We start from the raw sequence: 16,194 nt of genomic DNA, 5'->3' as shown, positions 1-16,194 counted from the left end.
TCTGTGGACTATTATGTAACTCTATTAATTTATTCATCTGGAACAATATTCCAACGTAAGCTTTAGAGAACTGCAGGTCTTGACTAGATGCTGTGGACGGGGAAAAATCCCTTCTCTTCCTCCTAGCCAAGGGTGGCACTGTAGTTAGATCACACAGTGGCGCTCGCGCTGTTTGTGAATAGTACTTCCGGTGTATTGTAGTGGTAAAGCTAGTGTACTTTTAATATTATTTTAGGGGCCATTTGGTGAAAAAATAAAAATATATTAAACTGCATTGGCCCGCTCAGCGGTTCGCTTGAACAAGAATCCGACATGGATATCCCGAACCCGCCCGAGGGTGAGCAATGCTGATTGCCTTCTTTTCAGTGGATTGTAGCAAACAGCCATGCTATCTGTTTCTTAGCTAGCATTAGCACTGTGTGTAGCATCCAGGCTAACGTTATCTAAATCAGAGCTTTATATGTATCCATTTCCACGTAGCAACGTGAATAATGCTGTGAAATCTAAGTGTTCCCGGTGAGTTAGCTGTCTTCTTGAAGCCTTTCTTTAGTAAAGTTAGATAACTTTCACGGCGGCTGGCTTTTCTGGTGGATCAATACCTCAGAGGCTAACGCAGAGCATCAGATCACGCTTACCGGTCTGTTAACTGCTTCCTGAGATGTCTCAAACAGTTCAGGTTGTTGCAAAGACAGGGTTTGTTCTGATGAGGTACCGAAAAAACCTACAGTCCTTTTATTACTAATGAATAAATCATTACAGGGCTTCTGTGAAAGCAATGTAGAAACCATGCAAAGAGTTTTCCAATATCTTTGAAAAAAATGTCAGTTGTTTTGAAAATGTCAACTAATGATAAGTCACTTTCATGGCTTAGTTGTACTACGTTTTATACATATATTATTTTGTCCTTTTCTTTTTCTGTTGCAGATCAAGAACTGAGGAATGTAATTGACAAGCTGGCCCAGTTTGTTGCCCGAAATGGACCAGAGTTTGAAAAGATGACAATGGAGAAACAGAAGGACAACCCTAAGTTCTCTTTCCTTTTTGGAGGAGAGTACTTCAGCTACTACAAGTGCAAGCTTGCTATGGAGCAACAGCAGCGTATGTAGTTAAAGAGGCAGCCACCATAAAAACATAATTTTTACACAAAGGAATTTATAGAGGAAACTTTAGATATGAGATGCACAGCATTATGAACATTTCACAACCTGTTAAAGCAACAGCTTTCAGTCATTTAGATATATCCCATTTATGTTTATTTCCCTTAAGGCTTCACTTAAATATTCTTGTGAAAGTGACAGACAGAACAGAAGAGACAGAAGAATGCCCGTTCAAACACCAAAATATTCAGCTTCTGTCAAATTACTGCACACCTGTAAGAGGCTCGTGAGTGTTCACTGTTAAGTTAATTTGGTATCAAAGGTTAGGTCTGATCCACGGTTACACAGATTACTATCATAGTAACTTCAACTTAATACAGCTTGTACAGCTAAAAAAAAGAATAGCTACAGTTTACGCTGACATAGAATTTCATGGCTGCATTCTTTTTATCAGTACTACTGGGGGAAGCTGTTGCTTGAACAATCAAATGTTCTTGTAATAATATTTATTGTTGTTTTGAAGTGGATATGTTCAGAGCCTGCATATGCACTTACTTCATTGCAGTAGTTTGCTTTCAGTGTCTGCTGTCATATTAGCTGTGTCCTACTATTGTATGGTCGTACAAGCTTATATCTTGAGTTTTCAAACCCTCCTTGTACTCACAGTTGGCATATTTTTGACCTCTGGCTACAATACTGACATGTTACCTTATTAGATATTGTAGTTTTGTCACCAATCTACATGCAGATCCAGATTCCATTGTCTGATGTTTTGTACTAATTTTACAATGTTGTAATACAAGTTTAAGCTCACAGCCAAAAATGCTGTTTCAAAACTAGTTGATTAAATAAATTCACAGTCATATGAAAAAGAAGGCACACCCTCTGCTCTGTGCAGATTTTTCATTATCAACCACCTCCTCAATCCCTTGATGATACATTCCAGAAAAGAGATCTGGGAGCGTTCATGGTGGCACTGAGTTGAGTTCTGTCCCAGAATCTCCTAATAAGCTCTGCAAAAACAAATACTGCAAACCTCGATGGACTGAAACAATAGCTGCTGAATCATGTTGTGGAATTCATTTGTCATACACTGCCTCTGGCTTTTAGTTTTCATTTTACAACAGAGAAATTAAATTTCAATGTCCCTATCAAATGAGCAGTAAAAATGCATTGTTAACCTAAATTTAAGGGTTTTAAACTTGTAAAAGTCAGATTTTGAAAAGTTACATATAACATAAAAGGTAATCGCACAAATTTGTTGTATTTGAAAATCGATTAACCTCATTTTAAGACCTGGTGAGGACCAGACAATTTATTAATTATTAAATTATGTCCCAATACTTAAAACCTCATAACTGAAAGAGGGTGGACTTTCATTTTTATCATGACTGCACTTATAGCTGTCCTTTGTCTGCTATCCTGCTTTCTGGTAACCTCACTCCCACAGTCCTGATCATCTTCGTCTTTTTGCCACCACGAAGCCACGGTTATTCAGTCTGCATGACGTCTCACTGTTGTTGCTTTAGATGTGGAAAGGTGGATAAGTGAATCATTTTCATATATGTATAGGAGGCGACCGATAGTGAGTCCATTTCAGTATCCATATCTACTCTTTATGATGATGTAGAGGTCTATGTAGAACAGCAGTGGGGACAGAACATCCCCTTGGTAGATGCTAAACACATTGGTAAACTGTGCAACTGCCTTGGAGTTAGCTTCCATGGCTGTGTTGATCACCTTCTTGATGAAGTTGATCAGTCCTTGTCAGCCTTGCATAGTTCCAAACATTCCAGGATCCATATGTGGAGTATTGAGTTTTTTTGGTAGGTACTTTGCTCAGCCCCTCTGTGTATTATTTTTCACTACAGATGGTATCCCCTCACTGTGGCAGGGATCAGCTGTTTATTGTGTGTGTAAAGCTGAGACAACTCCACTTTGTATATATTACATTAACAGTTTAGAGACGTTATTAGACTAAATAAGTTTGTTGGCTTATGGTTCTGAGGAGTTCTTTTGTGAGTGATCATAATGACTGAGTGCAATACTGCTCAACTCCCGCGAGGAAATAGGAGATCCATCTTTAAACCCATACTCATGGTCAGTAAACCTACTCATTTATTTATTATACATGTACAAAATATACTGATGCTCTCTGAACAATCAGCAGTTTGCTGTATTTCCATGTCATTATTCAGTATCGACTTAGCGTGCTAAGTGGGGGCAAAAATAAAAAAAACAAGCTGTAAAAAATTTCTTTTGAAATTTATGAGAGCAGGATGTAAATCTGTAGAGCAACTAGAGAACTTCAATACCGATTTGTGTGACTGCAGAAGCTCAGGTTTGTGTTGCAGGTCACCACAATCATGATTTGTCCCAGGAAATCAGCAGGTTAATTGTTCAGACAGGTGCAGTTGCTGTTGTGTAAATGGAAAACAATGCCAGGACTGCATAGGAAATAATAATAAAAAAAAAACTTTAAATACTACTAATGCACATTAGTCCAAGCATATGGGAAAGGTGAATGAGTACTAAATGCTAAGTGGAAGAGCAAATTGTTGCTTGAATGTATAGTAGCAGTTTATTTAAAGAACAAACTTGCTTTTTAATATATATTTTCCCTCCTATATAAAAACAAATTGTTGAAGCTATTTAACTGGAGTATTATTTGACTCACCAAACAAGCGGAGGCAGCCTTGTACGACCTACAGGTAGAATCTGGTGTTTAGTATGCTCAACCGCTTGTTAATAAAAGTGCAGTGTTGTGCAGGTTTGCATGCAGTTCTTCTGTGCTACCACTGAAATGCATTAAAGTTTGCTTTTCTCCACTTAGATCCCTCTACCCGCGATGGGGAGGAGTATAAATGTGAAGGTATTTATTTGTAGTCAGATTTATTTGATGAATTGAAAATTCCACTTCTAACTTCTTTTTATTTAAAAAAAAAAAAAAGATTATTTATGTACATGTTGCCAAACATTACCTCCCTCATGAATGCTTGGAAGCTTTGTTTTCATTTGCTTTTATCATGTTTATGTTTCCTTCCTGAGTTTTTACTGTATTAACACATGTCCACCAAATCTTTCTGATGAAGGGGATTAAAATCCTCTGTCATGCTGTTAGCTTTGTCCAGAACAGCAGATGAAAGAGCCTGGTTACCTGTGTACAAACAAGGCCTGTTTGTTTCATCTGTTTGTGTCTGGAATATGTTTGCACTTATCTGGGGACAGCATTGTTTTGGGTTTTACTAAAATCTTTGTAACTGTGTTCATTCTTTGTTAAAGTGAGGACCCGATCAACATTTCATTGAGCTGCAGTCGCACAGGCTATAATTTCTGTTGTGTGTTTGCAAGCTTTGGTACTTGTGATCGTTAAAGAGCAGGAGTAGATGGAGAGTTTTGTTTTGTTAATGTTGCCTACATGTCTTATGTTTTGCTCCTGGAAATGTTCATCTGCTTGCCATATGTAAATCATCTTATTTTACTTACTGGAGGTCATTCTGATTGAAACTGTCAATGATATATCTGTCTTGTCCATTACTGGATTATTGGAATACCTTATTTTCATTGGTCATATTCATAATCTCAGCATCATCATTCTCTGGTCCAGCATCAATCTATTTTTTCCCAACTCTTCAGACTTCAATTTTTTTTGCTTTCTTTCTGTTGTATTTATAGATATGTACAACCCTGGTGCAAAGGATTTAGTCGACATCCCTCCTCCACCAATAACGATGATTGCTCCACCTCCAGTCCCTCCTCAAGCTACACCCTCTATTGATGAGATGATTCAGCAGAGCCAGTGGAATCTGCAGCAGCAAGAGCAACACCTACACACACTCAGACAGGTAGACGTCAAGAAAGAAAACAGTCTACATCTGAAGATATTTAAATGCTTAAATGAAATAGTTCAACACTCTCTAAAGGACTTTCCTAAATATATGAGTAGTCGAGTAACTCAAGTTTCAGCAGGGAGATGTGGGGGGGGTCAAACATGAGCCTGAGCTTGATAGCTTCAAAATGTCCTAAATTTGGGTTTTGTTTTTGGCTGTTCCAGCTGTGAAACTGATTGAGGTTAATTCTGGGTTCCTCGTAAGCCATTAAAAATGCAAGCCAAAGATAAATGGAGAAAATGGGCTTGTGAACTAAGTTAAAGCCCATGGTGCAATAAAGGCTGTAGCTGCTTTCTTGCTTGTCAAGATTGTGGTTGCCGTCAGTAAGGAGACGACAACATGTGAGTTGAGCTAATTTTGACATGAGCTAATGTTCTTTTTTACTTATTTTTCAGGATGTCCTTGGAATATTTATGATAAAGATAGACTGTACTCCCACAAAGAATCTAGGCCATCATGTAATGAAACAGCTGGTCTTAGTTTAATACCAACACATGAAACAATGAGGCTATAAAACCACTAAAATGTGTACCTATACAAGCAGAAACAATGCAGGATTTGTCATGAATTATCTTAACTGTATTCATCCATCCACACACAAAGAAGTTACAGGCTTCTAAGCTTTTCCATGTTTTCATCTGCGAGGTCGTGTAGAAGCTTGTCTGGAGGACCAGATAGTTTCAGATATTGTGGAAGTGAACTAAAGGGCATTTCTCCAGTTCAAAGCTTAACTCTTTAGATTAAGATACTTAATGCTGTGGTCCTATTAGACTTTGGTTCATGTATAGGGATCTACGCCATCACAGCTTGAACTTCTTCTAAACTGTGGAAATACTCGGATAATGTCTTACCTTTTCCTGGCACAACATTAGTCATTTTGGTCTGTTTCATCACGACTTCATGCACCGTAAGTACCCGAACATTAGGAATAACTCTGTTCTTGCTGAACTTGAAGGAACATCGCAAGAGTAGGGGCAGGTTTATTTTATTTTATTTTATTTTTTTTTTGTTTGTTTTGTTTGACAATGTATCCATCCATCCTGATACTTTTCTTTCTGAAGGAACAAGTGACTGCAGCCATTGCTTTGGCTATGGAGCAACAGACTCAGAAGCTTCTGCTGGAAACTCAGTTGGACATCACAGAGTTTGACAACCTGCTGCAGCCCATCATAGACACCTGCACCAAAGATGCCATCTCAGTAAGCACGTTGTCATGGTGATTTATTAAGGTATCCTTATGTAGAGCCCTAAAAAGGCTTACATCTTAATACTTTTTTTTCTGTCAGGCTGGTAAGAACTGGATGTTCAATAATGCCAAGACTCCACCGCACTGTGAACTGATGGCATCCCATCTTCGCAACCGTATTACTGTTGATGGCTCACATTTTGAGCTCCGTCTACATCTCATCTACTTAACCAACGATGTTCTGCATCACTGGTATACCACACTAAATAATTCATGTTTGGATCTCTTTACTTTTGCACTTGCCTCATTAAAATTATGTTGTTACATGTAAATTGCTTATCTTGGTGATTGAATTGATATTTGAAGATGTCAGCTCAGAGAGTGGGGAAAAAAAAAACAAATTGTAGTTACTATCATGAAATTGAACTCCTGATTGTAGTTGGATTATGAAACTGTGTAAAGAAGCTTGGCATGGTTTTGCATTATGTATCAACATACTGTTTTTGTGACACAATGTGTGTTTTAATGGTTCCTTCCAGTCAGCGAAAGCAGCAGAAGGATTTGTTGGCAGCGCTGCAGAAGGTTGTTGTTCCCATCTACTGCACCAGCTTTCTTGCTGTGGAGGAAGAAAAGCAACAGAAGATTACCAGGGTAACCACCAGTACACATTTTCAGCATCTTCATTCTTTGCAGATTAAAGGAATTTAAATACTTGAATATTCATATCCTGAACATAAGCATGAGCATAGTTTCAGTAGGATGTTGTCAGCCACATGTACACATCAGTCACTCTTTCATTGGAAGCTTTGATAATCTGGTACCTGTTTTTGGTTGTGTAAGTTGTATCTGTCTCTGTTTGTTTTATCTCCCTCTTCCTTCCAGTTGCTGCAGCTTTGGGAGAAAAATGGCTACTTTGATGAAGAGACCATTCAGCAACTCCAGAATCCAGCACTGGGCCTTGGCCAGTACCAGGTCAGTGGAACAGGTCTCAGATCAGTCATAGGGCAAAAGAGTGCTAATTTCAGAATCTATTAAACAAAAAGACTTATCTTAAAATGATGTGCAAATACATTGATTTTACAATGTTTTTCTGTTACAAATTTCAGCTCTTGACACAGCTTGATCTTGTAGTGGATAAATGTCTGTTTGTAGTAATACAGGTAAAATGTATAATCTTAATATAAAATTCTACAATCAATAGTGTTAAATATCAGTTTATATTTGTTTAGTAAACTTAAAAAAGTTGTGAGAGATAAAAAAAAAAAAAAAAAAACACAGCTGACAACCGTCCTGTCAAAAATACGAGAGAGAACAGGATTCTTTTTGGTCCAAAAGCTGTTTTACAAATTTGACCCATAAACATTTGAGTTGGTAGTCAAAGTATTGATGAAGAGTAAAACTGAGTTGAGCTTACAGAGTTGGAGGAAACTTGGAGAGACTGAACTGAGGGTGGAGCTTATTAGCATATTCTCACTGAATGAGGAAGGAGTTGTAGTCATATATTGTTGTATTAAAGCTGCACTTTCAGTCCGTACGCTACTGAACTTTGAGCACTACTGACCTAACTTGCATCCACTTTAATGTTCTGATTGTGTTTAGTTTTAAAGAAAATGCAGCAGATTAAGGCCCAGTATCGGCAGATATTCCATATGAAATGATCAGATCTGTATCATGTAGTTTTCAATTAAGTCATAATGACGCTGACAGTCTTGTGTTCTCAGGCGTCCCTGATAACGGAATATGCTGCAGCAGTGCAGCCTATTCAGCTGGCTTTCCAGCAGCAGATCCAGTCTTTGAAGACACAGCATGAGGAGTTTGTTGTTAGTCTGAAGCAGCAGCAGCAGCCTGCCCCAGTAGGACCATTGCCTACCCCCGCTGAACCTGATAAGGCTCCACCAATGACCACACCAGCTGGTGAGAAGAGCTTCACTCAACAAAAACACAATTACACAGCTTTATGGATTTAGATTAGAGTAGTTAATTTAATTGTAGCTGTTAATGTTGATATAAAAATAGTTGATGTAAACATGCCAGATCATAGCAAGAAAATTCATTTCTGTCCCAAGACCAAGAACCTAGCACCCCACCCCCATACTTAGAACCTTCTGGATCACCAGATCCAGAATATCAACAACGTGATTTGGGTCAAACAATGTCGGACTATAACATGTACCATGATGTTATCTTGTAATTAAATTAATTAATTAATTAATATTTTTAATTATTTTTTTACCAGTGATTCTGGGCACTGGCTGTTGAATTAGAAGCTGTAATGGCACAATTATCCATATCTTCCAATAGTAAAGAATCATTAAAAACCTCCTGGATCCTGACGGTGATCTGGATCACCCCGAAAGTGTAATCACTTGTTCCTTCATTCCATTACTGACATTTCCTGAAAATTTAATGAAAAGCCATCTATAAATTTCTGAGTTTTGTTGCTAACAGACAGACAGACCAACTAATGCTGCTAAAAACATAATTAAAATAAAAAAAAATTTAATGGAAGAAAAAGAATGAATGCAGAATAAGCTTTGGCTATGCTCCAACAAATGAATGAAGATAAGGGAGAAATGATCAGGACCATGTTAGGAGTAGACATCCTTGACAAGATGCCAAGACAGTATTCATCTTCATCAAGCTTCAACTAGAAGATGGCCTGTTGTGGTGTTTTATAACGTTTTGGACATCACTGCACTGAATACATAGGTTCTCTACTGGAGCTGCATCGATGCCAGAATGACCTGGCGTGCGTTCATTATTGAGCTCTTGATGTGCAATATAATAAATGAATATCAGCTGACATCCAGCGTTACTTTAGCATTATATGATCCTTTTTTAAAAAAATGTTAACTGGGTACCAGAGTCAGGCTTCTATATTGTAGATTAATAAATTCTTCAAGGAAGAAGAGCAAGTCAATGCAGAACTTACTGAAGAAAACTGGAAATATAATTTTTTCTTGGATGTTACAATGACAAAAGTGATTTATCTTTCCTGAGTTTGATTGTTTCTTAAAAAGTGAGTCTGTTGTCTTAATATGTTCTACCACTAAATGATCTATAAGCAATAATGTACTGCATGTTACCGGCTACATCTCTGATTTCATTATATTGTGTGTAGGAGATGTGAAGCCCCCCATGTCAGGTCCTCCCCCAGGAGACTTTGATGGAGCTGCATCCAGACCACAGGACTCAAATAACTCCAGTGGACCCTCAGATATCCCTCCCAACAAACCTGCGTGGTATGATCCCCAGCACGTTGGACCCTGGAACCCCAACCAGCCGGTGAATACCTTTGTGTCTTTATGTTTGTGTGTACACACATGCACATGCTTAGCGTTACACACTTCCTCTGTCTCTGTAGTTTTTAAAGAAGTGATGTGTACAATACCTCAGTGCAACAAAAGTTCATTGAGAAAACTGTTTTTTGTTTGACTGTTTTGCTATAGGGGGTGAATAACTGGCCTCTAATGAATATGATGAGAAATTAATTCTAAACTCTACATATTAGAAGTTGCAGAGATACTGCATATAAGTAAAACTTATCCAGTCCAATCTTCAAAAATGTTTCACCTGTTTTCCAACCAGTTCTCACTGACTGGGTTGTTACTGACCAGAACTTGCTAGATTTAGGGTTTGTTAATAACTTACAGCTCGTATCAAGATTAGAGGGTTCTTTAATCTAAACACAAACCATTACCTGGTCTTTTACTGCCATCAGCTTCTGTATCTTAAGGTGGGTGGTGTTAGAAGCTTTCACCAGCTGTCTGAGATGTTCCCTGTCACAGCTGAGACAAAGGAAAAGAAGCACATTCTTATTAAGATAGCTTTTTAACTTGTTGTTATTCAGACTCATCCTACATCCAGACAGTAGAGATCTAATTTGAAAAAGAAAATCATGGACAGGTGTAATTGTTTTGTCCTACGTTCTTCTCACAGCATATGATAATTACAACATACACTTGTGTTTTTTTAATTGTTTTTATTACCTCAGCATCACACAGCATTTCTAATTTTTATATTTTCTTAGCCTCCTTTTGACCCAAACCAGCCCCCCCCTCCTTGCCCTCCATGGAACAGCCATGAGGGGATGTGGAATGAGCAGAGGGACCCAGGAAACTGGAGTGGTGGTCCTCCAAGAGAAGGAGGCCCATGGAGCGGCCCAGGTGGGTCTGACCCTGGCCCTCAATCATGGAATTCATTTGAACAGCAGCCGCCATGGGGGAACCAGGCTGACCAGCCTCCCTGGGGTCAGAGGGAACCCCCATTTCCTCCACGCATGCAGGCATGTGGTGTTTGACTCTGTTTTCACTTTGCTTGGATTTCTGTATTCTGCATCATACAGTGATGTTATGGTGTGTAATTTTTATGAATGGCTTTCTTGCCAATCTTGCACTTTTATAGAGGCCACCACATTTCAGAGGACCTTTCCCTCCCCACCAACAACCACCTCCTTTCAACCAGCCGCCCCCACCACCACATGGTTTTGGACGCTTTCCTCCACGTTTTATGCAGGAAGACTTTCCTCCCAGACACCATTATGACAGACCGTACACTCCACATCGTTTTGACTATGCCCAAGGAGATTTTCCTGGAGGTTGGTGTATGGACACAAAGCTCTCTGTAATGGTATTGATTTTGTTTTACTGAGAATTTTAAAATCACTCAACTTTGTTTGCCAGACATGCCAGGTCCTCCTCCCCATCACCATCCCAGTCAGAGACTCCCTCCACCAGGTATGGGAGCTGAGCATCCTCCCTGGGGTGCAGGCCAACACCCAGAGTTTGGCCCACCCCCACATGGCTTCAATGGTCATTCTCCCCACATGCGTCATCGGCAGCCTCCAGTTCAGGATGATCCAAGTCTGGTACCCAATGTACCATACTTTGATCTGCCGGCTGGTCTCATGGCTCCACTGGTCAAAGTAAGTCTTCTGTTTGTGGTTTAGGACCCATATGGTATGAGTAAATGCTTTCTAAGGCTCTGTAAAACCTGCAAGTCTCATGGTCTTTGTAATGTCAACTTCACAGCTTGAGGACTGTGATTACAAACCACTGGACCCCAAAGACATCCGTCTGCCCCCTCCCATGCCACCCAGTGATCGACTGCTTGCTGCCGTAGAAGCTTTCTACAGCCCTCCTTCCCACGATCGGCCCAGAAACAGGTACAACAACTCAACACTGTGTGGAAGTAAAATAGTACATTGGCCACAAGGCTATAGTTGACATGGATGATTCAGACATGCGATTATTTTTGTGTTTACTGTGGACAGAGCCCTGTTTGACACATCAGCACAGATTTGAGATGAACAGGTCTTTTTTAAATAAAAAATCTTATCATTTTTAGCCATTTTTATAATCGCCATCTTTAATCTGCTACAGTGTGTGTCCTTTAAATTTGCACAGCGGTGATTGGTTAAAAAGAAGAATAGTACACATCACTTCTGCCAGTAGCCATTTCCATTTTAACATTCCATAGAAAACATTAGCAATTGTCTTTGGTTAAATAAAACAAACAAACAAAAAGAAAAAAACCAAACATACTTCATAAGGGTTAAGTCATTCTTATTTACAGTCCTTTCTTAAATTAAAATGTTAGTGGAGCTGAGTCCCTCCTTAGTACTTTGGCGTGTTTAAGTGAGGAAAATTCCTCTGTGATTATTAGCCAATGACCTGCTACCAGTCAAATTGTGCATGCTTCACATAATGATACAAATAATAAAGTAAGAAGATGAAGTTAAACACCACACATCATTTAGATTCGTTGGGGCACACCTTTTTGAGCCACACAGTCAGAGACTTAGACTTTAAAGAGCATCTTTATAAAACCGTCATGGGTAGTGTGACTGGATTCTAGTAGAAAATGCTGTAGAAATGGACTTAAGTGATGCTGTGGTCTGACTCCATCAGTGAAGGGTGGGAGCAAAATGGCCTGTACGAGTTCTTCAGAGCCAAGATGAGAGCCAAAAGAAAAAAAGATCAGGAGAAACGAAACAGGTAGGTGTTTGTTTTCTCATGTTGCGTTTCTTCTTGTTTCACAGTCAGAACTTACACATTTGGGTTTTGTATTTAGCTATCAAAAGTTCTGCCTTACTACATTTTTGTGGGTTACTAGATACCAGAAAGCCGCCTTATGTTTTTGTTGGGATGATTTTGCATCATATTTTTCAAAAGTGTATCAAACATCTCTGTGTTATCCTCTCAACCTTCTAACTCCTCATATGGGTCATTCTTCAGTGGTCGTGGAGGCAGTCGCTCCAGGAGTCGTTCTCGCAGCAGAGGGAGGTCTTCTTCTCGCTCCAGTTCACGCTCCTCAAAGTCATCCAGGTCGCGATCCCGTTCATCCCACTCCCGCAGCCGCTCTCGCTCCTACTCACGATCCAGGTTTGCATGCATACATCATGCACATATCACACACACACACACACCTGGCCCAGTGATACTTCTGTTCGTATGCTAAAGAGACCCGTGGGTCAGTGAGAACATTGACACCACTGACAGGTTGCATGAAGTTAATAATTTCATAGATGTAATACACCTGTCAGGGGATGCCATGGAAGGAAGTAAGTGAAAAGTTGTAAAAAGTCACTTCTTGATAGCAATATGCTGGACATGCGATGAAATAAAGGGTTGTATGGATGTGAGTAGCTGTGAGCCAAATTATACTGGCTACATGAAGCGGTCAGATCATCTCTGGTTTGTGGTGTGCAGCCTTTAGAACCTGCTGGAGGTGAATAATGAACTGCTGACTGAGACAAGTACACCGAGGGCAAAAGCAGATCTGTTTTATCCAGTCCCACAGAGGAGCAGAAGATTGGGACACTGATTTTACAGTGTCACTGTAAGAACTTGCACATGCATGGGTTTGAAACCTTTCTCTTTTTGAATGAGTAAGGTTGTCATGGTAATTCTGTCCAGCAGGTGAAAGACAGCAAGTGAATTACAGTGAAACCGATGTGACCTGCAACTTTTTCTATGTTCAGAGCGTCACATTCTTAGTATGTATTGTTTCTACGGCACAGTTTAATATGAGTCCCGCAGAAAACTTTTTTGATGTCTCATTGGTTGACTTTTCCTCAAAAGTTAATATTACACCATAACGAATACGTTCATGTTGGAGACTTTTGTCTGAACTGTAAAATTAGTTTAGTGCTTAGTAGATTATTTATAAGAGCTGTAACAATGGGGTTTCTCTTACATTCACAACAATTAGTAATAATGTATTTAAGCCATTTGCATTTGTCAGGTTAACTAATGTCAATTAGATTTTTATTTTATTATAAAAACATTTCCACAGAACAGTTGCATCTTATTAACGCAAAATAGGGCATACCACATTAAGCTTTTAGTGTTTATTAATTCAGAGCAAACATGGTGCTCAGGGCCCAATCAGCATGGCTAATGTTTTCCCCCTGAATACTGTGAAGATTACAGTCTGATGCAACGTCACACCACATTTCACTAAAGTCAAAAGGTGTAAGCTCAGGATGGAAATCAGCGAGATTCAGCTCCTCTAACCTGTAATGCTCAGGGTTTGACATCAGCTACCAAGTTCATAGTGGACAAAAGCTGCACGAGTCACACTTGTCAGCATTGCCAAAGAGGAACAAATTTAGGGTTAGTATCACCTTCTAAGCAGAAACTCAATTTATTCCAATAAGTTCAGGAACTCCATTAAGTCAGTGACTAAAAAGCAGTATTGAAGATGCAGCTATGAGTCACACGTTTCATTATATGTAATTAAAGCCTTTTTTCCTCTTGTATCTACTCAGCTCTACTCAGTTCTCTGAATGTCCCTTGACGTCATTTGTATGTGAAACAAGCATGACACAACAGTGGAGGAAACTGAGGCGATGGCATACCTGCTGCTCGGCCTATGGCTTTTTGCCAGACTCAGGGTAAAAGAGGGAAAGCTAAAGAAGGCAGCTAGACAAAACACTGTAAAAAGATGAGAGAGTTTTCATTGTCATGATTCATCCAGTGATGTCACTCCCTGACCAAACAGTGGCCTGCAGTCTATAAACGTCACAGTTTTGGCTTGACTCAGTTTGGCTTGGCTCGGCTCAACTCAGCTGCTTGGAACCCAGACCAAGTAGGTACTGGTACCAGGTGTTATTAACTAAAGGAAAGCCCTAAAACAAAAGTAGGCAGTGGAACAAGTGGAACAGATTAGCTATGTGTTTTAATCAGCTCAGCTTTTAACGGTTGGATTCAGTTATTCTGCTCATAAAGCTCTGAGTGCTGCCTGAACACAGATGAGTAAAGCTGCTGTGTTCTGCTTACACCATGTCAGTCTTTTCCAAGTTTCTTGTCAGTAGAGTATCACATTATTCCTCTTGTTTTCAATAGCAAACAGCTTGTCAAATTTTGTTTTCTCCAACATTATTACACCACGTTCTGACTCTTTTTAGATCCAGGAGCCGCTCCAGGTCATCTCAGAGTCGCTCCGGCTCAGGCTCCAGATCACGTTCGCGTTCACCTACCAGGCGACGTCGTGGTGCTAAATCCCGGAGCGCCTCCCCTTCGTAAGTGACAGACAAAATTTAGTAAGAGGCTTTTCTGAAAGCAGCAGCTGCTGTAACAATTTTCTCTCACTGCAGCTCCACCGCTGGGTTGGGAACGGCATCTTCTAAACTGTCTGCCGATAACCGGTTAGGGGAAGAGAATAAGGGCCACCAGCTGCTGATGAAGATGGGTATGCTTCTTCTTTATTTTTGTTTCCTGATTTAAATTTAAGGTTCTCTTAAAACAAATTATTGTAATGAGTAGATGTCATGTTCCCGTTATGCTTTAGGTTGGAGTGGTTCAGGTGGACTGGGGGCCAAAGAGCAAGGCATCCAAGATCCTATCAAAGGAGGAGATGTCAGGGATAAATGGGACCAGTACAAAGGTGTGGGCGTCTCACTGGATGACCCTTATGACAACTATCGCAGGACGAAGAGCTACAACTTTGTTGCTCGCATGAAGGCAAGAGAGGAAGGTACAGACCTTTAGAGAAATATGTTGAATTTAATTTTTATCATTTATTTGTATTTTTTGTGAATTTATTCTCCAAATCTGACTGTTCTCTCTTTAATTCCAGTCAACCGAGAACCACAGGAATCTCCATCAAATGAATGAGGGATTCAAACAGCATCATCCACTAATTAGCTCATCTTCCTGGTCACCACTTTCACCAGGAATCTGAAGATCACTGTTTTTCTTCCAGGATTTTAGTCACCATTCCCAGATCTTTTCCACCTTCCCATAAAGCAGAGTGATGATATAATTTCAACCTTCTTGTTTAGCTTGATAGAGAGCAGAGACTTGTTCCTCTTTGAATAAATTTGATGTTCAGGTTTGTGAACACTGACTCACTGAAATCAGCAGATACACAGAAACTGGTCTGATCGACTAGATCATTCACAGCCGTCACATCTTCTTTCACTTAGTTTCATGTTTTCAGTTGCTGAATGAAAAGTGTCAGACTTTCTTCCTTTCATCAGCAGATGACACAAGGTTCAGACTGCACCTCAACGTCTGATACTTTCCATAGAAAACTCTGCACAGCATCTCTGTAATTCATGTACATACCTGAATGAAGTAATGTCACTCTTACAGTTAATTTTACTCTTATAGTTTGAAAGTGATCCATGAGATTGAACCGAAGCTGAACCTTCAGAGGAAACTTAGTAACACATGGTGGCTTCCTTTCTAAATTGTGGTTTTAATTGCTTATTGTTGTCAAATTGTTTCATGTGATAACTTCATCACTATGTAAATCTGTCATTTTGGTTGTAGTAAAACAAGCCATAAATGGGACATGTGTATTTCTTTCCACGAGCAAGTTGTAGAGACAAATAAACACACCTGACCCTCAGATGTAACTTTTTTCACCCCAATATTTTTAGTGTCATTCAATCATTCAATAATTTTGATTCTATAGGTATTTCAGGATGTTGAGCAAGTCAGTGGTTTGATCCCAGGCTTTCCAAGTCCACCTGACAAGGGGTGTGTGTGCATGATGATTTTTACTCTGCTTC

The 16,194-nt window shown here is 39.6% G+C and overlaps 1 protein-coding gene across 2 annotated transcripts; it reads left to right on the top strand.

Annotated features, from left to right (window-relative positions):
• Positions 1 to 150: 150 nt before the first annotated feature.
• On the top strand, positions 151 to 15,973 carry LOC121653355 (calcium homeostasis endoplasmic reticulum protein). Of its 2 annotated transcripts, XM_042006775.1 has the most exons (20): positions 151 to 337; positions 925 to 1,098; positions 3,931 to 3,969; positions 4,773 to 4,942; positions 6,049 to 6,186; positions 6,274 to 6,425; positions 6,713 to 6,824; positions 7,056 to 7,145; positions 7,895 to 8,087; positions 9,295 to 9,458; positions 10,204 to 10,458; positions 10,578 to 10,770; positions 10,856 to 11,097; positions 11,204 to 11,337; positions 12,083 to 12,169; positions 12,410 to 12,556; positions 14,584 to 14,697; positions 14,773 to 14,867; positions 14,967 to 15,152; positions 15,255 to 15,973. In XM_042006775.1, exons 1-20 carry the CDS (start codon positions 313 to 315, stop codon positions 15,290 to 15,292), a joined length of 2,748 nt encoding a protein of 915 aa, XP_041862709.1. In that variant the 5' UTR covers positions 151 to 312; the 3' UTR covers positions 15,293 to 15,973. The 2 variants fall into 2 exon arrangements, with proteins under 2 accessions (XP_041862709.1, XP_041862710.1); XM_042006776.1 differs by lacking the exon at positions 3,931 to 3,969.
• The last annotated feature ends 221 nt before the right edge of the window (positions 15,974 to 16,194 follow it).

Source organism: Melanotaenia boesemani, chromosome 14 (assembly GCF_017639745.1).
Source record: "Melanotaenia boesemani isolate fMelBoe1 chromosome 14, fMelBoe1.pri, whole genome shotgun sequence".
NCBI lineage: Eukaryota > Metazoa > Chordata > Actinopteri > Atheriniformes > Melanotaeniidae > Melanotaenia > Melanotaenia boesemani.
The sequence above is the reverse complement of the archived record's forward strand: the minus strand, read 5'-3'. Positions and strand labels throughout refer to the sequence as shown.